Genomic DNA, 25369 nt, shown 5'->3' with positions numbered 1-25369 from the left:
AAATATCCAGTCAAGAACCAAGAGAACTTATTTAAACAGAAATTATGAATGCATTGTTATAGTGAACTGACGACACAGCGTTATTGTGTGTGTACATTCTTGCTTGTTAGTGGCACGATTACGTAATGACCATAAGGCTCACATACTTAAAACATATACTGGTACTGCTAATGAGATTTTAATGCAACATTTTGGTTTACTTGAAAATATATTCTGGATTTAAAGTACTTTCAGTGAGATACCAGATGAAACAGTGGTTAGTTTATGTGACAGCTACACGATTTTATCACGACACTACTAATGAGTGACAATTTACAATGTTGCTTTTGCAGTGTTTCTGTTTTATATCTGCACAGTTTTCTATTTTATTCTGGAAAGTGAAACATGTTTTAGTAGTAACTTTTGTGGTATAGCTACAATGAGACTGCCTTTTCCATAGCACAACAATACGTTACAGCACAGTACTTTCTTCATCATGGCAATAAGCGTAATAACTAAGATATCTATACATAAAGCGTTTCACTTTTGTTTATCATGAGGTAAGTACATTGACTTCTGCAGAACTTAGCTTTCGGAGGACGATAAGTATGACACTTCCACAGAATTATCTTACAGCAAGACGCTCATTTAGCGCTACAGGACACGCATTTGAGTGATTAATTTTGTACTTAAAACATTTATTTTTAAAGATATTTGAAGTACAATGATACAAAGGTTTTCAGTGATACATTTCATTTCATTGCTGTAATCTGTAACACCTGAGGGTATAATTACATTAATCCTCAGGGGGGGTACACGCTTACTTTGTGTATCATGTGTTTGGCAAGCATAAGGAGCCCTAGCTAATATGGTATTTGCTTATACAACTCTACACACCGGTACCATATTTCTCTAACACACAAATTACATGACTATCTGATCATTTAACAGAGAAAGAAACTTTTTTTTTACTACATCAGTGACAGATGTTTATGTAATTACACAGTTGGATAACTTCACACTTATGAAATTGTATTTTGTCTGTACTTTGTGAAATGCTCATATTTTTCCGGAACCATTGTGATACTATGAGAGCTTTGAATGATGTATTTGGTATGGGATCATGATTTTTAAAGTACGTTTGAGGTAGATGACACTTTTGACATGAGCAGAGAATTTTTTTAGGTTTTGAAATTATTGAAGGAAGCTACGACGATTTTGAGATTTGGCTGAGGTTTATGATGTTATGATAACGATGTGCATTACGCTGTTGCGGTATGTTTATGATCAATAAGCTGATGCTATATGAGGAATTTGATTATGCTATGTATTTATTATGATGAAATATTGAAGAAGTGTCAACGAATACATATATGTGTAATAAGGTAAGGAATAATGAGTAGTGGTTAGGGACTCTGACTTGTGAAAAAGGATGTTGGAAACCAAGAATGGTACTTTAAGAGCTATGAAATGTGTGTAAATGCGTGAATGTATCACAATGCCGGCGAAAATTTTTTGGACACTGTTATATTTACAGGATTTTGTTTCTACACATTTGTAACGTAAATTTTCGACCTGTGAAATTTTCATATGAGACTGTCACTGTAGCAGAAACTGGTGTCGTAAATATTTCGGTAAGAAAGTTAAGTGACCACCTGCACGTAATGCGTCGTGGGCAACCAACTGGGCGACAGTCGCCTGGAAAAAAAGCCATTAGCGTGTGCCTTCCAGAGGCACAGGTGAAAAAAAAAGGGAGGCCATTAACCTCGCTATTGACATTCCTTTGTAGAAAGCATCGCAAATACGACATGCTCGAACTTGAAAACATATGATTACACTGTGGAGCTCTTAATTTATGATATTTACTAAAATGCCTAATGAAATGATGAGAAACATTTTACATCCATTGTCTTTCTCGTTGAGAGATTGCTCATTTTGTTTAATATCTAGTTTCTTGCTGCACTGCTGCATTGGTTATTATAAAATTTATAGATGTACTAACATAAATATTTTCTGTCTACAGATCGAGAAAATAATAATTTTTTTCAAAAAAAATGAGGGAGCACAGAAAGACATTTACCTTCACAGGAACTGCATTCATAATTTTCTTTTCAAGTACTTGGTAACTTTTTTGGTAGAATAACTTCTTGTGGCACCACTTTAATTACATAGACACTAAGATGTGAATATACATTTCCTTTGTCCGCATTGTTGTCTTTAATGTACTATTTTTTCTGCTTGAGCTTTGTCATGTTTAGATATAATTTATTACCTTTGCTTCTGCTGCTGGTTGCCAGGCGTAGTGCTACTGAATTTTAATTTGTGTTACTCTGCTAAGCCAGATTTATTTATCTTGTTTACTGCGCATTGCCTCATATTAGTTGTAATGTTGAATTGCTTGTTAATTTAGATTTACTGTAGCTTGCTTTGCAAATTTCCATTTTTTTTCATTGCTGTTTGTGTTAATTGTTTCGTGCTGCTGCATTGCCTCGCCCCTTAGTTTAACATCTGAGCTCAGTAGATTTAAGTTAGCTTAAGAGGGAGTAGACTATATAAGAGAATGAGTTGCAATGAATTGGAAGAAATGCATTGAGAATCTATAAGAAACAGATTTGGCAAAAATGAGTATTGTGCACTAAGAAATAATTATTTTGCAAGAAATATAAATAGAATACAGAAAGCCGATATAGATAGGACTTTTTGGGAATAATGATGTATGAAGGGAGATCTCCAAGAAGTAGAGAAAGTTTTGTTTGCAAAATACTGCAGTAAAACAAACCCTGTCCTCTCCTTTTGTATTATTATGCTATGTGTTTGTGTACCCTTGTGTATTTGTGTACTTCCTGTCTTTATGTGTCTTTCTGATAAGACTTATGTTGTAGAACTTTTCTAGTACTAAGCTACATTCACTATGATGAGGAATAGTGTTATCCTCAAATATAATTTGCATTAATAATATGTTATTTTCTTTGTAAAGATGTTTAGACATTATTTATTCTGTTTTGTTTTAATGCTCATGTGTGAAATTGATGTTTCGAAAGTTATTCAGATCTTTTATGTATGTACTCATGTCATAATTCCTGTAACACTGATGTATATGTTATTTAGATTCTTTTGTAAAGCTCATATTACTACAAATGTTATCTGTACTATTATGTTCTTTAATGATGTATTTTGTACCTTTGTAATTGTATTTTCATGTTGTAAATTTATAATTGTATAGACACCAGTTCTTCAAATTAAGTTACATTTCACTGCACACGTTTCTGTTGGTCATAGTATATGGACAATATGTGAGAAGTAGGGACTGATAGTGTTTGCACGAGTGTTAATAATTCAGCAAGGGACCGGATAACAGCATTGCTGGTTCTAAGGACAATTCCAGAAACTTTGTGAGTGCACAAGTGGTGGTTTATGGACTTGCTATATTGTCCGCAAGACTCTTCGATGGTGATTGTGCACCTGCACATTTGCAACAGATGGCTGCTGGCCGTCTCTACAAGGACTACAGTGGGTCTGCATCTTTGATGACCCACCAGTACCATTATTTCTACAAGGACTACAGTGGGTCTACACTTTTGCTGACTCACCAGTACCATTATTTCTACAAGGGCAGCAGTGGGTCTGCGCCTCTGCTGGCCCACCAATACCATACTCTCTACCAGGAGTACAGTGGGTCTGCTCTGTGATGACCTACCTACCAAAATTCTTCAAAACGTCGAATGACTCTGCTGTGGGTTTGCTCTGTTGTGGCCAATTACCTGTCAGCATGTCAAGAGTCAGCACTGTCTTTCCGTTGGAAGGACAACACTACTTCTTCAAGACTGCATGGAAATCCACTGCTTCCGTGTGCATTGTCTTTTACTGCTCAGACTTTGAGAAAAGAAACGGCAGTTTCACTGTGATGAATGATCAGGACTGACCTTATGGACTGTGAGAAAATTTTAGCTTTTGACCAACATTGTATTAATAAGTGTGTGCATTTGATATTTTTCTTACTGTAATTATGAAAAATTTTTTCAAATCTGTATTGGCCAGTGCCCAAAACAATTTGTAAATTTTTTTGTGGGGAGCATGGGGGCTATGTAAGTAGGCTGTTTAGGTTTTCTTATTGGTAACGCCACCACTGTATGAAAATCACTGGCTGTGCTGTGTGCAGTCTGTGGCTGCTTTGCATTGTTGTAATACTCGCCATTCTAGTGTTAGGCAGCTGGCTGTGAACAGCGCGTAGCGTTGCGCAGTTGGAGGTGAGCCGCCAGCAGTGATGGATGTGGGGAGAGAGATGGCGGAGTTTTGTAATTTGTCATGAACTGCTATATATATTATGACTATCAAGGTAAATACATTGTTTGTTCTCTATTAATATCTTTCATTTGCTAACTATCCCTATCAGTAGTCAGTGCCTTCCGTAGTTTGAATCTTTTATTTAGCTGGCTGTAGTGGCGCTCGCTGTACTGCAGTAGCTCGAGTAATGAAGATTTTTGTGAGGTAAGTGATTTCTGAAAGGTATAGTTTAATGTTAGTCAGGGCCATTTTTTTTGTAGGGATTTTTGAAAGTCAGATAGCTTTGCACTAAAAAATATTGTATGTCAGTTTAAGCACAGTCTTGTATAATTGTAAAAAGGGGACGTTTCAAAGTCCATGACAAATTGGCTACGAACTGAAGGTTAAAACAGAAGAAATTGCAAAAAGGTGGGAATTTAAGGATGTGGTACCCCGATAAACTGAAAGAAACCGATGTTATTGAGAGTTTCAGAGGGAGCATTACGGAACGATTGACAAGAACAGGAGAAACGAATACAACAGAAGAAGAATGGGTGGTTTTGAGAGATAAAATAGTGAAGGCAGCAGAGAATCAAGTAGGTAATAAGACGAGACGTAGTAGCAATCCGTGGGTGACACAAGAGATGCTAAATTTAGCTGATGAAAGGAGAAAATATAAAATGCAGTAAATGAAGGAAGAGAAATAGAATAAGACGTCTAAAAAATGATACTAACAGGAAGTGCAAAACGGCAAAGCTGATATGGCTAGAGGACAAATCTAAGGATTCAGAAGCATATATCACTACGGGATAGATGGATGCAACGCACAGGAAAATTAAAGAGACCTTAGGAGAAAAGAGTACCACCTGCACGAATATCAAGAGATCAGACGGAAAACAAGTCCTAAGCAAAGAAGGGAAAGCTGTAAGGTGGAAGGAGTACATAGAGGGTCAGTACAAGGGGTATGTACTTGAGAGCAATATTAAAGAAATGGAAAAGGACGTAGATGAGGATGAGATAGGAGATAAGATTCTGTGTAAAGATCTTGGCAGATCATTGAAAGATCTAAGTCGAAACAAGGCCCCAGGAGTAGACAATATTCCGTTAAATATTGATAGCCTTGGCAGAGCCAGGCATGATAAAACTTTTCTGTGTGGTGAACCACATGTACGAGACAGGCGAAATACCCTCAGACTTGAAAAAGGATATAATAATTACAATAACAAAGAAAAAAGGTGCTGACAGATGTGAAAAATACGCAATCATCAATTTCATAAGTCACGGTGTAAAGTACTAATACGAATTCTTTACAAAGCAATGGAGAAACTGCTAGAAGCCGACCTCAGGGGAAATGAGTTTCGATTCCGGACAAATGTAGGAACACGCGAGGCAATATTGATTCTACGAATGCTCACATTATATAGGTTAAGCAAAGGCAAACCTACGTTTATAGCACCTGTAGAATTACAGAAAGCTTTTGACAGTGTTAACTGGCACACTATCTTCTCATTCTGGGGGTAGAAGGAGCAAAATACAGGGAATACAGGAAATACTGTTGACAGGTTGTACAGGAACCAGAAGGCAGTAAGTGTCGAGGAGCATGAAAGGGAAATAGTGGTGGAGAAGGGAGTGAGATGGGGGTAGTAGCTGTTCTGTAGGAGAGACGCGCAATGAATTATAGACTTTTTGTCTACATCTCAGAGCACAACGTACTGAAACTTGGTTTAAAAATAATTAGGCAATATATTCATTTCTGAGTGAGTAACAGGAAAGCAATGATAAAACACTGCACAGACGAGGGTGTATAGCTAAACAATTTAGGACATAATGGAATTGGGAGAGTAGCATGGAGGTGATTTCAGTCCTATTTGAAAATTAGATACCCTTGCTACCGCAAATCACAGCAAGTGAGACAGCAAACAGCTGTGTTATCGTTACGAAGGGCAGCTTCGATGGCTGGGGCTGCGTTGCTCCGTCAGACCGACTCATATCGTCTGACAGCTTACAGCCAATGAAAACTACTCAATCACGCTTTCTCTCGTCACACACGGTAGACCTAACCAGTTTCCTTGAGTTTTGTTTCCCACCGTTGTTTTTATTTCAGTATTAAATTACCCATTTCGACCGTTACCGGCTATGATCAGAACGCCTTCGTTGATTCACTCTCAACACTGGTGAAATCACATTTTCTATGTTATTCTTGTGTCTGGCTGTTAGGGTGTCGAAGTTCTGTTGTGTAAGTATCCATGACTTCTGTGCCAGTTCAACCTTTCCGGAGGTAGCACCTACTTTTTGGGTAAGTGCAGTTTGTAATTTCGCAAAGGTTGGTGATTCCGATGGTTTAACTAGCTGAATGTCGAAGCGTCGGGTTTTCGGATTAGACACATATTTGATGAGCTGGAACAAACTGGACAATGACTGATCTATCGCAAGTACCCTTCTTCGTTGTCTTCAGTTCGTATGTTCTACTGTCCTTGGGACATACATTGAAACCTGTAACCAGCCCCCATATCACCATTTGGATTCCATAAGGGTAGTCGCCCCCCCCCCCCATGAACCATACACCTTGCCGTTGGTGGGGAGGCTTGCGTGCCTCAACGACACAGATAGCCGTACCGTAGGTGCAACCACAACGGAGGGGTATCTGTTGAGAGGTCAGACAAACGTATGGTTCCTGAAGAGTGGTAGCAGCCTTTTCAGTAGTTGCAGGGGCAACAGTCTGGATGATTGACTGATCTGGCTTTGTAACATTAACCAAAACGGCCTTGCTGTGCTGGTACTGCGAACCGCTGAAAGCAAGGGGAAACTAAAGCCGTAATTTTTCCCGAGGGCATGCAGCTTTACTGTATGGATAAATGATGATGGCGTCCTCTTGGGTAAAATATTCCAGAGGTAAAATAGTCCCCCATTCGTATATCTGGGCGGGGACTACTCAGGAGGACGCCGTAATCAGGAGAAAGAAAACTGGCATTCAACGGATCGGAGCGTGGAATGTCAGATCCCTTAATCGGGCAGGTAGATTAGAATATTTAAAAAGGGAAATGGATGGGTTAAAGTTAGATATAGTGGGAATTAGCGAAGTTCGGTGGCAGGAGGAACAGGTGAATACAGGTTATAAATACAAAATCAAATAGGGGTAATGCAGGAGTAGGGTTAATAATGAATAAAAAAATCGGAGTTCGGGTAGGCTACTACAAACAACATAGTGAACTCATTATTGTGGCCAAGATAGACACAAAGCCCACGCCTACAACAATAGTACAAGTCTATATGCCAACAAGCCCTGCAGATGACGAAGAAATTGAAGAAACGTATGATGAGATAGAAGATATTATTCAGGTAGTTAAGGGAGACGAAAATTTAATAGTCATGGGTGACTGGAATTCGATAGTAGGAAAAGACAGAGAAGGAAACGTGGTAGGTGAATACGGATTGGGGGTAAGAAATGAAAGAGGAAGCCGCCTGGTAGAATTTTGCACAGAGCACAACTTAATTATAGCTAACCCTTGGTTCAAGAATCATAAAAGGAGGTTGTATACATGGAAGAAGCCTGGAGATACTGACAGGTTTCAGATAGATTATATAATGGTAAGACAGAGATTTAGGAACCAGGTTTTAAATTGTAAGACATTTCCAAGGGCAGATGAGGACTCTGACCACAATCTATGGTTATGAACTGTAGATTAAAACTGAGGAAACTGCAAAACGGTGGGAATTTGAGGAGATGGGACCTGGATGAACTGAAAGAACCAGAGGTTGTAGAGAGTTTCAGGAAGAGCATAAAGGAACAATTGACAAGAATGGGGGAAACAAATACAGTAGAAGAAGAATGGGTAGCTTTGAAGGATGAAGTGGTGAAGGCAGCACAGGATCAAGTAGGTAAAAAGACGAGGGCTAGTAGAAATACTTGGGTGACAGAAGAAATACTGAATTTAATTGATGAAAGGAGAAAATATAAAAATGCAGTAAATGAAGCAGGCAAAAAGGAATACAAACGTCTCAAAAATAAGATCGACAGGAAGTGCAAAATGGCTAAGCAAGGACGGCTAGAGGACAAAAGTAAGGATGTAGAGGCTTATCTCACTAGGGGTAAGATAGATACTGCCTACATGATATTTAAAGAGACCTTTGAAGAAAAGAGAACCACTTGTATGAATATCAAGGGCTCAGATGGAAACCCAGTTCTAAGCAAAGAAGGGAAAGCAGAAAGGTGGAAGGAGTATATAGAGGGACCATACAAGGGCGACGTTCTTGAGGACAATATTATGGAAATGGAAGAGGATGTAGATGAAGACGAAATGGGAGATATGATACTGCGTGAAGATTTTGATAGAGCACTGAAAGACCTAAATCGAAACAAGGCTCCGGGAGTAGACAACATTCCATTAGAACTACTGATAGCTTTGGGAGAGCCAGTCCTGACAAAACTCTACCATCTGGAGGAAAAAATGCATGAGACAGGCGAAATTCTCTCAGACTTCTTGAAGAGTATAATAATTCCAATCCCAAAGAAAGCAGGTGTTGACAGATGTGAAAATTACAGAATTATCAATTTCATAAGTCACAGCTGTAAAATACTAACACGAATTCTTTACAGACGAATGGAAAAACTGGTAGAAGCCGACCTCGGGGAAGATCAGTTTGGATTCCGTAGAAATGTTGGAACACGTGAGGCAGTACTGACCCTACGACTTATCTTAGAAGAAAGATTAAGGAAAGGCAAACCTCCGTTTCTAGCATTTGTAGGCTTAGAGAAGCCTTTTGACAGTGTTGATTGGAATACTCTATTTCAAATTCTGAAGGTGTCAGGGATAAAATACAGGGAGCGAAAAGCTATTTACAATTTGTACAGAAACCAGATGGCAGTTATAAGAGTCGAGGGGCATGAAAGGGAAGCAGTAGTCGGGAAGGGAGTCAGAAAGGGTTGTAGCCTCTCCCCGATGCTATTCAATCTGTATATTGAGCAAGCAGTAAAGGAAACAAAAGAAAAATTCGGAGTAGGTATAAAAATCCATGGAGAAGAAATAAAAACCTTGAAATTCGCCGATGACATTGTAATTCTGTCAGAGACAGCAAAGGATTTGGACGAGCAGTTGAACGGAATGGACAGTGTCTTGAAAGGAGGGTATAAGATGAACATCAACAAAAACAAAACGAGTATAATGGAATGTAGTCGAATTAAGTCAGGTGATGCTGAGGGAATTGGATTAGGAAATGAGACACTTAAAGTAGTAAAGAAGTTTTGCTATTTGGGGAGCACAATAACTGATGATGGTCGAAGTAGAGAGGATATAAAATGTAGACTGGCAATGGCAAGGAAAGAGATTATGTATTTGTGAACACCGAGTCTAGATTTAAGTGTCAGGAAGTCGTTTCTGAAAGTATTTGTATGGAGTGTAGCCATGTATGGAAGTGGTACATGGACGATAAATAGTTTAGACAAGAAGAGAATAGAATCTTTCGAAATGTGGTGCTACAGAAGAATGCTGAAGATTAGATGGATAGATCACATAACTAATGAGGAGGTATTGAATAGAACTGGGGAGAAGAGGAGTTTGTGGCACAACTTGACTAGAAGAATGGATCGGTTGGTAGGGCATGTTCTGAGGCATCGAGAGATCACCAATTTAGAACTGGTGGGGAGCGTGGAGGGTAAAAATCGTAGAGGGAGACCAAGAGATGAATACACTAAACAGATTCAGAAGGATGTGGGCTGCGGTAGGTACTGGAAGATGAAGAAGCTTGCATCAAACCAGTCTCAGGACTGAAGACCACAACAACAATAAGGGATACGTTAGTGTTCCTGTGGAAATGGATTGCGCGAAATTAAATAATTCTTCTTATCTAAGTCATAATTAAGCGAACTAATACTTAATTTGTTATTGTATCCACTCAGTTCTCTCCCAGAGCAAACCAATGAACCCACTGTTCTACCGACGAGAGTATTTTTGTTCAGTATAACAGACCCTTACACTAAACGAACAAATGACCTTATCACATATTGTTAAAGCTGTCACATGCTCAGAAAGGAGTTCAACATGCAGCAACAAACCGTTTTGGTCATTCGGCCAATAATATAAAATGTCTGATAGACACCAAAGCAAATTCAAAATTTAACATAAAATCTTCTCTCCTGGATAAATCATTCTTTACCATGGACGAATTTCTGTTTAGAAACGGGTAACGTAAAAGAACAGTGGGCAGGACAAGAAAATAATTTGTTCCTCAGTGTTAACAACAATCACGTGTACATATCCTGTAGACTGGCTCGTTTGACATCATTTCAATCAAAGAATCGCGCAAATGATCTATGGAACTTATAACTAACAAACGAAATCTTCCGAAGTAACTGCTAGATCAGGGAAAACATCGTGAAGGAAACGAAAAACTGACGACATCGTGGGCAGCTTAATCTCAGCCGCAGCAAGTTGCGTCCCCCTTATACGCTGGAACAGTGTGTCCAGACTGCTTGCATTTTAAGCAAATCATTTTTGATTTTGCTAAATCTACCCTGCCGTTATGTGCTACGAGGGTTAAGTAAAAGGTGCTCAACGCCTGCAGAATAAAACCATACGGCTTAACTTACTAAACCGACAATTTTAAGATGCTGATTCAATGCGTAGAAGTACTTCACACAGTATGAGGTGTTAAGTGACCACCGCCTGTAAGGCACGTGTTCGTAATCGACTTAACCCGGACAAAGATCAGCTTCTCCAGTAGATAAAACGATAAGATCACTGACGATGGCGTTGATAGTGGCCTCAATAAGGTGGGGAAGAGAGTCCACATTATGTCATATATTGCCGAATGTAGTCGATGATTCAGATCGTTAGAGCTACAAATCCCGGGGTTGTTGACTGCTGCGGTTCACCCGCAGTTTCATATTCTCACATCGTTTTCTACGCTACTAATATCGGGTGAAATAGCGGGTCAAACTAGGCTGCCTCAAACGAGAAACATACTCTGGGAACAAAACTGTTGTCACCCACGAAGACGGGGATGTGTCTAACACGCGCGTCTTGACGTTGTAGAACATATACGCGCAGATGAACCCGTTACTCGACCGACGTTGCAGAGGACGCCATGCTCCATTTGGAAAGAGGCAGAATTACTGCTGGTCGAACCGCACCGCACGACTCCAGTTAGCTTCTGTACTATGTTGTTATACTCACTGAACACGCGCAAATGTCTGTGCTACAGTGAGAGGTGGTCTTTCGAGAGGTACTCAACTCCAAATATCCAATACAATGAGGTGACGTACGTCATGTGATAGAGAGATGCACTTATAAAGATGGCGGTACTATCACACACACAAGGTGCTGTATAAAAAGGCAGTGCATTGGGGGAACTGTTATTAGTACTCAGTGATCCTTGTCAAGAAGTGTCCGACGTGATTGAGGGCCACGATGAGAATTAAGAGACTTTCAACGTGGATCATTACTAGAGGTAGATGCCTGGGACGTTCCATTTCGAAAATCGCTAGAAAATTAAAAATTCCAAGATCTAGAGCATTACGAGTTTGCCGAGAATACCTAATCTCTGGCATTTACCTCTCACCAGAGACAACGCAATGGCCGATGGCCTCCACTTAATGACCGACAGCAATGGCGTTTACGTGCAGTTGTCATCGCGACCCGACAAGCAACATTGCATGAAGAAACCGCAGAAATCAATGTGGGACGTAATACGAACGTATCCATTGGGACACTGCGGCGAAATTCGCCGTTAATGGGCTATGGCAGCAGACTACCTACGCGAGTGCCTTCACTAACATTGCGACATCGCATATAGCGCCTCTGAGCTCGTGACCATATCGGTTGGTCCCTAGATGACTGGAAAACCTTGGCCTGGTCAGAAGAATCCCGATTTCAGTCGGTAAGAGTTGATGACAGACTTCGAGTGTGACACAGACCCCAAGAAGCTATGGTTAACAAGGCACTCTGCAAGTGGCTGTTGGCTCCATAATAGTGTGAGCTGTATATACGTGGGCTGCACTGGATTCTCTGCTCCAGCTGAACCGATTATTAAATCTAAATACTTATGTTCGGCTATTTGGAGACCATTTTCAGCCATTTACAGTCTTCATGTCCCCAAACAACGATGGAATTTTTATGGATGACAATATGCCGTGACAGTGGGCCACAGTTGCTCATGATTGGTTTGAAGATGATTTGGCCAGCCATATCGCCCGAAATGAATTCCATGGATCATTTGTGTGACATAATTAGGAGCTCAATAGAAAGTGTACGATGGTGCTGAACCACAGCTACAGAGTTTTATCTGAAAGTATACACCGCCATTTGAATGTATATTACTGAATTTTCCTTCCGTACAATCCAGACTTCCCCTTTTACGTCCTTATCGAGTACAATACATATTTAGCATTGTACTTCATAATAGCGTAGAAGCCAAAATCTAGATTGTACAGAAGAAAAACGCAATAATTTTGAGCTGTGCACGGCTCGTGTTCATCCCATTTATTGTTTGTCATCTTCTATTACGGTACTGCCGCATCGTTTTCTTATTCCATTTACTGGCGTCACTAACTTCCTGTCTTATTTGCCCGTGAGCGGCAGCAGCAGCGCGCATCGATAAGTGCACTGTCGTACCATCTCTGCAGCGACAGGTAGTATTTCTGGGTCGTCGTATGTCTGGCAGTCATTTCGGGATTGACCAGCAGTGCAGTCGGGACTCAGCAGCAGTGAAGTCGGGGATGGAGCGCCGGTGTGGCGCCGACAGCCAGTGCTCGCCGACCGCTGTCGACACACATGAACTGTCCGACGGATGGAGATTGGAGTGGGGTGACCCTTGCTTGGCCGTCTCATCGACCGACGTATATTTGATCCTTTCACCGTTTCCGGGCCTGGACAGTCGGTCGGTTGGCGTGGAGCAACGAGGAAGTCTCTATGGCGCGTTTCTGGCCGTCCACGCGCGGTCGGAGAGTGTGGCGCTGTTCCCATTGCTACGAGGTCCGTGGCTCACCGATCCCGGACACGAAAGTTGAGTCTTTAGTTAATCTACCTGCCAGCCCCAACTGTTCACATTGTGTCGTTTGAATTTCGTTGTAGGCTGTTGGCATTCCTGCGAGCAACAACGTGTGTTTTCAAGTCGGCGAAATTCTAGCCACCCTCCCGTGGAGTATAACTTAACCCTCTAACGGTAAGGTGAAGTTTCCTGACATAAACGGTAAGGTGGGGTTGGATCAGACCCCACCCTCCAAATATAGATTTTTCGGGGTAAAATAAAAAATGAATAATGGGAAAAAGTTTTATTATCAATTAAACACATATAATATTTGTTAAAGCAACAGGTTTTCTTATTTTTATAGTCAATAAGTAAGAATATAAAGTACTTTGGAAAAAAATAGGATCTCGATTACAAAAAAATACCTTAATAGAAATATTCTCTATAAAATTATTGAAAACATAGTAAAAATCAATAGATTCAGCCATCAACTAGGAACTTGAGTGCTTTAGAAATTCTAAAGATAAGAACTAAATGAGAAACATCTCTTACTTATTGTAGAAAATAATTATAGTGTCAGCAGTTTGGAAATATAAAGTTTTCAATAATAAATGTCTTTGTACACATAATTTAAAATAATAAATGTATAATGTCATCCAGGAAACGATCACATGCAGCCCTGAAAATACATATTTGGCACAATTTATCAATAGAACGATTTCACTTACTATAAAACGCATTCCCCTTCCTATCTTTTGATCTGTCACAAAAATCCCATCTTCTTTTCTTTAGTAGCTTTGCTTGGGTAGACTTGTCTAATTCGATTGGTTCTTTTTCTAAAAGTTTTCCAATAGACGAACGGAGCTCACGAGGAAGATGTGTGTTACTCAACCTCTTTTCCAGAAGAGGTTTTGTCAAAGAGAGCGCAAGATTTTTGAGAAATGTTATTCTCGCGTCATTTGAAAAGCTGTCCATTTTGCAATTGCTTTTATAAATGATAAAACTATTAATAGCAGCGATGTCTAAAGTAGCATAGAAGTACCGCATGGGCCATCTTCTCGATTTTCTTTTTGTGGTCTTGCTGTGACAAAGCATATCTAATACATCGACTGCTCCTGTAGTTAGATTGTAGAACTCCACATTTCAGGCTTATTTGATTTTTCATTTATCTCTCCAGAGAAGTGCATAGACGGTGTAAGTAAAACTGTTTTATTTTTCTTGGCGGTAAATGACACCAAAATTTTGTCGTCCTGATACATAAATGCTGAAGAGGCTACTGGAGCGGAAAGCAGCATTGATGGTGGTATTTGTGGTTTGTTCCTCCTCAGTGTACCTACAAATGGGAGTTTCTTTTGGCGGAGGGCGTCATTCACCTCCAGTGAGGAGAACCAATTGTCCGCTGTAATGTTTCTATTAGAACCCCTGATAGATTCCGTCAGGCGCAAAGCATACCGGACAGGTAAAGGCAAATCTCCAGATCTCCTCTTTATTCTGTTGTCCTTGCCAGTGTATGGAATGCCACGCAAAAAATAGAATGTCAACCCATACTTGTCAGGATTCGATGGGATATACGTTTTGAATGGACAGGCACCCCGAAAACTCAGTAGAGTTTCATCTACTGTGACATATTCAGATGGACTATAATCTTTTTCACTGTTTGATTCAAACATGTCCCACTCTTCTCTGAAAGCCGCAAATTTGTCGTTGATTTTTCTGGCCTCTTTGGTGCTCTTATCATCGAAGCGAAGGTTTTCTAGAAGAAATGGAAGCCTTTTCTTGCACATAGTGCAACGGAATACCGGAGGTCCATAGGTTGCTGAGGACATCTTGTAACAACAACGACGCTGTACTACTGTACATATAAGTAATTTTTTTCCATCTGATTTTTCGATTAACTAGAGTAATTGATGTTCTGCTTTCATTTCTTTTTTGTTTCATGCCATTGTGTTAAGAAAACTGTAAACAGTTTTCAATGAGAATATTAATGTTTATGTCAAATGTCAAGTAATATTGTAATAGAATTGAAATGTAGCAAATTTTGAAACTGTTGTAAGATGTTTAAAATTGTACTGTGCGTATGGTCCATACGTAGGCAATGTGTTTGGATATGTAGAATGCAAAACCTCGGGTGAATACCCTGTCTGTAAGGGAGCGGTAAAAGGTGGATGGCAGGCGAGCGCGGGAAAATGCGCACGGGCACTGCACGGCATAACGGGCTCAGCAGTAGTAGTTGGAGTTTGGCACTGGTTTGAGCAACACCTTCTGGATCGAGGAGGCTCTCCTGGAAGACGTAGTTTCACTGAGCATCGGGTATGCCGTTCCAACGCCCACACAGCATGGCAAAATTCCATAGGCACTAAATGGAAAAGTATTGCGGCGCTAAGAAGAATTAAAGTGCCGATACGTCAAGAGCCATAGCTGTGGTTGTATGTGTGCTCTGTGCCTCGCCATCTCGCCGCTTGCCGACCGCCGCATCGATACGAGCAGGTTGAAACTTTTAGTACTGTATTCGTATGGACCAGAGAGTGAACTATTCAATAACAACTTAAGTTTTACCAGAACTTTCCTATCATTTAATTATCCTCACAACTAACCTAGATAGGGTCCTTTCCAAATGTTGTGCAACCCGAGTGTCCCGAAATGAAAAATTGAATTTTGTGCTAATAATAATTACTTGCAGACCTAACTCTGTTAGAATGGTGTTTAAAGAACTGTTTTGTTAATGGACCAGTAAATGAATAACGAAGGTCTAACGAAGTTGAAAGATAACTTTAATATTGATACAGTAATGAAGTTTAATTATTTCGAGACAGATATAAAGGTATTTAAATAAGCAGGAAATAAGATAAAAAGAGTAGCAACTCATATACTGGAAATCTTGAGCGCATAATAATTTCAGTAATCAAATTTTTTAATACAGTGATCATAACAGTTTCAGGATCCCACCCCCCTTTTTTTATTCATTTGAATTCTGAAGTGTTCCACATTGGTTTGACCAGCAAAAGTTAAAGTCAATATATAAGTCAAAATTTATCAGTGTTTTATCTTTATCAAAATTGACATTTTGTGTGTGTCACGAAAGTGCTATAGCTAGGGTAACCTATGCCCGATTTTAATCAGATCAATAGACAGTACGAAGTTTTGTAGTATTCATTATAGTGTAGTGTTATGTATTTATGGTTTGTCCACATCAGTACAGAACGTGAAACTATCAGTTCAATAGATTTTCTGGTTCTAAAATTCTACTATATTATGCAGTGTTACTACGTGTTGTTTTGCATGGATATACACCAACTTGTACAGGGAAGAAACTCAGTTAATGCCTAATTAGGCTGGCGACCGTATTATTATCAAATTGGTAGCATCTTCAGTGTTACTTTTGTTCCATACTGACATGTAATTGCATTTTGAACTTACTTGACGGATCATTGTTATCACAGAGTGGGTGTAAGTCTGATTTGCCACCATTCAGGTACACGCGATCGATATCTATACGAAAATCCTTTCTCATAAGGTGAAGCCCGTTCACTTACCATAGTACAGGCTTTAAGGAGTATTGTGTGCCCCACGCGCACGTTAAAATCTCATCTACACTGAGCATAGACACCACTCATGAAGAGAAGGCCCATCAACCCTTTTATTTCAACGCTCTCTGTTGGTGAATGAAACCACTGGAACGTACTGTACTTTTGCCTAGATTTCTCGATTTCAAGATTTGTATACAAAACAATTTTTTCTATAATTTTCGAATCCATAATTAATAAAAATATTTCCAATTCACTAGTGATCCCCATTGCTTCCCCACGTGTACCAGGGAGATGAGTAATAATATTTGATGCTGCTGTCCTAGAAAATTTTGAATGGATGGGTTTGTTGGTCCATATTATCTCTAAGTCTTTACCTAACTCAAAATTTCTCTCATCACCTACATCTGACTGAGAATTATCAAACTTGACTGCTCCTGCCGCACAATGATATACATCATCCTCGTCATCAGTATTAGATAATACATCATCCTCGGTTTCTGAACAGTTTTCTGCATCGATATTGTCGCCATCCTCTGTCTCAGCCTCCTGTCGGAGAAACTCGTTGTATATCTCCTCAGGAGTTCTAAGGAGTTGATGCGCCATTTTAATATGATACTAGAAGAGAAAACAAAACTTAGATGTAATATAAACCTCAATATGGGGTTGAATCCTCCCCACAAAAGAAACTAATAAGTGTGACGTAAATAGTAAGGTGGGGTCGGATCCAACCCGATCGCGGGTAATGTAGGTTTCGGATAGAGAGGGTAGCTGCAGGTCACTCACCAGACTGACGTGGCCTCCTTGGCGTTCTCGGGACGACTGGCTGGTAGCGTAGCTGGAACCACAGCGCTCTCAGAAAAGGGAGTGGGGAGTTACAAGCAAAGCAGACTCGCTGGGGTCGGATCCAACCCCAACCTTATCGTTAGAGCGTTAACTTGATTAATGTGAACTGAAGGGCACCAGCGAAACTTCTGCATTGTGGCCGTTGACGGTTACATGCCCTGGCCGTTGACGTAAATTCAGGCAGTGTATTTTCCTTGTGTTGTGGCTGTCCAGCATGGCGTGCAGTTTGACAGCTGAATGTGTAGTTCGTTGTGGGCGCCGATACCTTTTGCGTTGTTCCATTGAACTCCGTGCTGTGTGCGGGTCGCGTGGAGTGGAAGTTATCCTGTCGCTTGGTGCGTTGACGGTCTGTCGGTTGGGTTGCTGTCGGATTGAGAATTTGTTGGGTCGACAGCCTGTCTCACTTAAGCGAGCGTTAGTGTTTGAATTCCGCTGGCCGGAGTGGCCGTGCGGTTCCAGGCGCTACAGTCTGGAGCCGAGCGACCGTTACGGTCGCGGGTTCAGATCCTACCTCGGGCATGGATGTGTGTGATGTCCTTAGGTTAGTTAGGTTTAATTAGTTCCAAGTTCTGGGCGACTGATGACCTCAGAAGTTAAGTCGCATAGCGTTCAGAGCCGTTTGAACCATTTTTTTGAATTCCAGGCCGACCCTTGGAAACTTCTGAGTGCTGTTTGATGTTTTCTTATTTGTCCTTGTTCTTTGTTTATGTATGGCTTCTAACCGTGTAAGTAGGCTGTTTATGTTTTCTCTATGTAAGTAGGCTGTTTATGTTTTCTCTATGTAAGTAGGCTGTTTATGTTTTTTTATTGGTAACGCCACCTCTGTATGAAAATCACTGGCTATGCTGTGTGCAGTCTGTGGCTGCTTTGCATTGTTGTAATACTCGCCATTGTAGTGTTAGGCAGCTGGCTGTGAACAGCGCGTAGCGTTGCGCAGTTGGAGGTGAGCCGCCAGCAGTGGTGGATGTGGGGAGAGAGATGGCGGAGTTTTGTAATTTGTCATGAACTGCTATATTTATATATGATGATATCAAGGTAAATACATTGTTTGTTCTCTATTAATATGTTTCATTTGCTAACAATCCCTATCAGTAGTTAGTGCCTTCCATAGTCTGAATCTTTTATTTAGCTGGCAGTAGTGGCGCTCGCTGTATTGCAGTAGCTTGAGCAGCGAAGATTTTTGTGAGGTAAGTGATTTGTGAAGGGTATAGTTTAATGTTAGTCAGGGCCATTCTTTTGTAGGGAATTTTGAAAGTCAGATTGCGTTGCGCTAACAAAATATTGTGTGTCAGTTTAAGCACAGTCGTGTATTATTGTTCAAAGGGGACGTTTCAACCGATGTTAAATTAAAGTTGTTTTGCCCTTAAGGCGGGAGATTGTTGGGGCCTTCAGCCTAATTTAGAGAAATGTTTTAAGATAAGGCCTTCAGCCTTTTAAATTCAAATTCCTGTTTTCGAGTCTTAAGTAATTGGCCTTCAGCTGATTTTAAATTAAAGTTGTTCTGCCCTTGAGGCGTGAGATTGAATGGCGCATTTAGCCGGGAATTAAGCTCTAAAAGTAATGTTTGGCATGCTCTGTTTTTACTGTTTTCTTTACTCTGATAATATTTGTCAAATGAATACAGTAGTATGTTCGAGTGCATCTGACAGCCACTTAGTTTGGCCCCTTTCCACAAGTTAAACCGTCTGTCCTGTCCTGCGGGTATAGCAGGGGATCTCAAATTTACAGATAAATGGCGATGGATTCATTCAAAGTATTCGAGAGGTCAGTTCGTGCACAAAATTCTGCAAAGGCAACCCTTTCGTTACTTTGGGTGGCTACAGAGGCAGCATGGGTTAATATTTCTCCAGTGGACTTACCACAACTTGTTGAGTCCATGCCACGTCGACTTGCTGCACTACGTCGGGAAAATGGAGGTCGACGCAATATGAGGAAATACGCAGTTACTTTTGTCATCTCAATGAAATCTGTGTAAACTGTCTGAGATGGACCTGGCTTCACCTACAGCAGTACCCATGTCTGATTGCCATTGGCGAGACAATGTGGTAACAACGGAAGTGAAGTCTAAAGCACGTGCAGGCAATCGCTGGCCCGCAGGCTGGAAGCGGCCCGCGATTCGTTGCAGTCTGACCCACGCAAGAAATAAATTCGTCTGGAAGAGAGCAAGGCGTACAGTACTACGCTTGGAACCCATTTTCGGATATTTCTGCTGATACTCGGCTCGCCTCAGGTTTGCTGCTCATGACGCAGAACAGCGAAACTTTTGCTTCCTCCGCGCGCGTGCAATGCTACTTCGCCGTCGCTGGATTTGAACAACAAAGAGAAACACATTGCCAGTCTCAGCACAAAGCTGTGGACCATATGCTCGTGTGCGTACTGAGAGAGATGGAAAAAGCTCACTACACTGAAAGGGTGTGCGAGTAGAGGTATTTGCGCCTCTGTACTGGGGCAGACAACACACAAACATTTCTTGCTGCTACACTCTGACAGATCCGAACGTTGTTAGTAGGTGATAATGGTAGGAAAGTTACGAACTGCGCGCGAGGTCTGCCGATTCGAACAAAGGCAGCAGGGGGCAGAGCTTCGTGCAGAAACTGGTTATCTGTTGTCGTCTCACGTGTAAAGTTGTGTGCTAACTGAATGCTAATTTCTTGCAAGTGTTTAAAGACGTCTTCATTGAATTTATTCGCCAAATGGCGTTGACAAGATGAGAGTAGTTGCTGAATGTCACCTATTCCATCAGAAATAGGCTCATGATTATTATTAGGAGGGGGAGGCGATCAGTGTTTAACGCCCCGTCGACAACGAGGCACTAGAGACGGGGTGATTATTTCTTTGCCATGTACTAAGATGAGCCCGGGTTCCCGGGTTCGATTCCCGGCGGGGTCAGGCATTTTCTCTGCCTCGTAATGACTGGGTGTTGTGTGATGTCCTTACGTTAGTTAGGTTTAAGTAGTTCTAAGTTCTAGGGGACTGATGACCATAGATGTTAAGTCCCATAGTGCTCAGAGCCATTTGAACCATTTTACTAAGATGAAGCTATTTTTGGTTGTGCAGTGATTCACTAAGTGTTGTGAAGGAATTAATACGATACACAATTCTCAGCAACAGCATACAGCGCCATTACGAGGACAAAATTAAAATAATAATTTTGAGTTTGGACAACGAAAATAAAATGTTTACCAAACCGAGAACACACTGCGACAATTCGGTTAAGGCTAGTTTTATAATGTGTAGAAACATTTCCAAAGCGTGAAGGCCTTTTGCTGAAGATTAATTCGTACAGCAGCGCCTGCTGGACATTGTAGATATTCTGCATTCCGATAAAAAATATTTCCATCAATTAAGTTTATCAAGACGATCAATTGTTAGCCGAATTGGCATGATAGCTGACGGTAGTGCAAAACGTTCGTGTGACCGTGCTGTCACAATGGAATCATTAACGGGCACTTTGGACGAGAGCGAGAATTTTTTTAAATTCTTTATTCAAAAAACAACCATTGATATATGATCAACCCACTAGCTAACTACATTAGTGGGTCCTTATTCTACATTTGCGTTACAGTTACTACAGGTTGCGTTTATTGCTGTTACCATTCCACTATGGGCGTCTTTAGGTTATGCTATTATTATTGATTCTGCATGTTACTTGGATTTGCTAGATTACGTATAAGGTTAATTCATTGCTACCTGCTATTTGTACACGACATTGTGCAATACTTAAAAACTAATCCACACCACCTGCAGCCTTCCAGGTATACCAGCATGATGTACAAACTTACATTACCGGCCGTGCCCACTGAGCCAATCCCAGGGGGCATTCCTCTGACACCGGGCTGGCCCAAGATCTTGAATTCACTTCAGTTCAGTACTAATAATTTATCCTAACCTACATCTAACCTAATTCTTATTACTACTGCCGTGTTTGGTGCTTTGTCAAGATCGGTGGATCATGCACACTCCCCCTAATGCGAGACGTAGCGGATCCCAGCTGTGAGGCGGCTGACTGGGTCCAAGCCCAGCGAACATGATGGATGCACGGAGTCTATGTTTGTTTTCTGCACTAGTTTTCGTTGTTCCTTTGAAATTCCCTTAGGACTTTGCTTGAGATTTCATTTTATAGTTCATTTAGATTGTGGAATGTGTCTAGTTGCGTGAGCAGATGGTGCATGTCACGATTGGGGAGTTTTTGTCTTAGTTGTGATGCAACGTCATCGAAAAGGAGCATTCGTACACCTCATGCATATGCCTTACAATCCAGTGTCTGGTTTCGGAATCTCTGCCTGACCTTGATGTAACCTAACTGAAATCTTCCCGTATCACCCAGCCTACTCCAAATTTACCTTCTTGTCTTGTGATTCTGGAACAGAGTACTGACTATTATTAGCTGAAATTTATTACAGAAAATTAGTCTTTCTCCTCCCTCATTTCTTGTTTTCAACCCATTTACTCCCGCAAACTTTTCTTCTGCTCTTTCCCCTACAAATTCATTCCAGTCTGTTGAATCCTACCTAGTCGTCTAACCACGGGATCTCTAGGAAACCTAATTTCTTGGATCGCTAGACAACATTCAAGCAAATCGTATTAACGAATTTTTTTTACAAAAGTAAATGATTACGATACTTAACCTTGTATTTATAAAGATGTGTAGAAAGCAAAGGGCGACAGACAAAATAAGCATGTTTCTTCAGCATAGACAATGCTACGTAGTAGAAGCGTAATAACTAGTCTTGGTGCTATTGTAGAACTGGGTCGTGACCAGTCGACCCGACGCTTGTGTCCTCTTCGCATTGAGGCCGCTCCTGTCGCATTTTCGTCCTGGAGAGGGGTCGGTCAGCGTGCCATTGGCTGACTTCTCCACAGCCCACTCTGCTACATCGTTCCCTACTGGAGTGCCGGCGCATGAATTTGCGCAGTAACGCAGTGCCCCCATGACCATAAAGTTTTCATCTCCCTTTACATACTTAATTACTCACATACTTTGGTCAGGAACCGAGCGACTGCTACGTTCGCAGGTTCGAATCCTGCCTTGGGCATGGATGTGTGTGATGTCCTTAGGTTAGTTAGGTTTACGTAGTTCTAGGTTCTAGGGGACTAATGACCTACGATGTTAAGTCCCATAGCGCTCAGAGCCATTTGAACCATTTGAACCACATATACTTTGTCTCTTCGTCTTCAGCTTGTGACGTCGGCGTGTATACCTGAAATAACGTTGTCGGTGTTGGTTTGCTGTTGATTCCTACTCATAACGAATCCTACTCCCGTTATACTATTTCCTGCGGCTGTTGCTATTTTCCGGTACTCATCTGACCAGAAATCTTTGATGATGATGATGATGATGGTTCAGATGGCTCTGAGCACTATGGGACTTACCATCTGAGGTCATCAGCCCCCTAGAACTTAGAACTACTTAAACCTAACTATCCTAAGGACATCCTCATCCATGCCCGAGGCAGGATTCGAACCTGCGACCGTAGCGTTAGCGCGGTTCCAGACTGAAGCGCCTAGAACCGCTCGGCCACAACATCCGGCAGAAATCCTTGTTATCTTTCTAGTTCACCTCACTGACCCCTACTACATCTAGATTCAGTCTTTGCATATCCTTTTTCAGATATTCTACCTTCTCCACCAAGTTCAAGCTTCTGACATTCCACACCCCGACTCGTAGAACGTTACCCATCCGTTGGTTATTAAACATTTTTCTGACGGTGACCTCCGCCTTAGCAATCCCCTCCCCGAAATCCGAATGGGGGACTATTCTGGAATCTTATGAGAATCGAGAGATCATCATTTTAAATTACGGGTCACATGTCTTGTGGTAGGCGTTATGTGTTTAATGCAGTGGTTTCCATTGCTTTCTGCATCCTGTTGCCATTGATCATTGCTGATACTTCCATCCTTAGGGGCAGTGTCACACCACAATGACAAGAGAATGCCATGCACCACTGTCCGCTCCTCCGCCCTCTTTGACGAGACCAGTGCAGAATGACGGTGACGTCTTATACCGGAAGCCTTCGGCCGACAATCAAAATTTCCGAACCCCGGAGCAAGGTCCTTTTAATTAGGAATCAAAGATGCTACTTCTAGAAAATTAAAAGGAACCACTGTTGGTGAAGACATTATTGAAGGACTGAAAAAGTAGTCTATGGAAAATTAAATCAGCTGTCGAGTCTAATGACATACATCCGATGGTCGGTACCATTCATACTGGTGCGTTATCCCGTAAATATTACCGTCACGGACTCTATAATTTTGCCTTTATACGCCAGCGGCCCTGCTGTCGCATCACGTAACGAGGTGGCCTGCCAGCTTCAGGAAGTATATGCACAGTCTAATATATACAGTCGCGACACTTACTGCTGTGAAACCGAGCGAGGTGGCGCAGTGGTTAGACACTGGACTCGCATTCGCGAGGACGACGGTTCAATCCCGCGTCCGGCCATCCTGATTTAGGTTTTCCGTGATTTCCCCTAAATCGTTCCAGGCAAATGCCGGGATGGTTCCTTTGAAAGGGCGCGGCCAACTCCCTTCTCCGTCCTCCCCTAATCCAATGAGACCGATGGCCTCGTTGTCTGGTCTCCTTCCCCAAACAACCCAACCCCCTTACTGCTGTGAAAGTTATTACCATTTGACAGTTCAAGTGACACTAGCGCCCCTAGCGGCCAGAAAGCTCGCCTTCCTCTGGCGGCAGATGCGACGTAAAAATTATGTTTGTTTTTAATTCGTTTTGTAGGTAATTTACAAAATAGATAGTATATTTCTGCTTCACAAGTGTTAGGAGAACACCGAGAGACACAAATGATCGTGAAATATAAGTAAACAGAGCACGAACTACTGAATGAAGTGACATAAGCTGCAACATAATCTTGAAGAAATAATTAAGAAGTAGCATACAATCGCACCTATTCCACAAGTAAGAGAACACACACTGTATATCCCACATATGAAGTGTATAGATGATCTTTCTTGTGTAAAAATTAAGCGACACATCACTTTTCATTACGTTCTGCTTTGCAGGAAGCCTGCTTCCAAAAATACAATTCCCATCATATTCTTTGTGGTATCAGGTTATCTCAATAAAAAGCATGACTGTTTTAAAACTTTATTATATCCCATTGATACATTTAACGAAAATAAAATTAAATGAATGAATCAGTCCTAACATTTTACCAACTCAAATGAGCCAGCTTCATCACTTTTTTATTTCTTCTCTTGCTCCTACAGACTAGGTCTTGATTCCTGAATTTAATAATGTAAAAGAGCCTCACTTTCACAAACAGTCTTATTAACAGCAGCTTGGTTTCAGCACAGCACCCAGGTGGAAAATTGGGGATGTCCATCAACATGTTCACAAAGAAAGCACCACAATTACTTATGTGAGCATACTCATCTCTTAGTCTCACAATGAGTTACAAATTCTTTGACATCTTCTTCACAAATAAATAGGCTTCCAAAGTTGCCTTCATAACTTTTAAAATGACAATAAACTTTGTCATTTGCGTCTAAGTCTTGGCTCCCATCTGCAAGTACTGTCCTACGTTTATAACAGTCATGGATTGTAAGCAGTTTCTTTAATACATAACCAAACACGTATCTCATGCTGTTTGCCTCTCCGAGGTCTGTTTGGACTTCCACATTTGGTAGTCTGATCACTGAACTCGTGTCACTGATGTCCAACAGCGGTGAAACAAGTAATTTGGGCGCTGCTTTCATATCCACTATTGTCTGACCCCAGTTGATCCCCTCACAATTGGAGGTAGCTACACTGTGTGTGTTCATTAATTTGCTTATAG

General features: G+C 41.1%; 1 protein-coding gene across 1 annotated transcript in view; it reads left to right on the top strand.

Annotated features, from left to right (window-relative positions):
- The window catches only part of LOC126456652 (uncharacterized), a 160709-nt gene extending 140709 nt beyond the window's left edge, over nucleotides 1-20000 (top strand). The window contains exon 6 of the mRNA XM_050092396.1: nucleotides 19807-20000. Within this exon, the coding sequence (XP_049948353.1) occupies nucleotides 19807-20000 (194 nt within the window). The remainder of the gene's footprint in view (nucleotides 1-19806) is intronic.
- Nucleotides 20001-25369: the final 5369 nt, after the last annotated feature.

This window comes from Schistocerca serialis, chromosome 2 (assembly GCF_023864345.2).
Source record: "Schistocerca serialis cubense isolate TAMUIC-IGC-003099 chromosome 2, iqSchSeri2.2, whole genome shotgun sequence".
Classification (NCBI taxonomy): domain Eukaryota; kingdom Metazoa; phylum Arthropoda; class Insecta; order Orthoptera; family Acrididae; genus Schistocerca; species Schistocerca serialis.
This window is presented reverse-complemented; position numbering and strand designations above follow the sequence as displayed.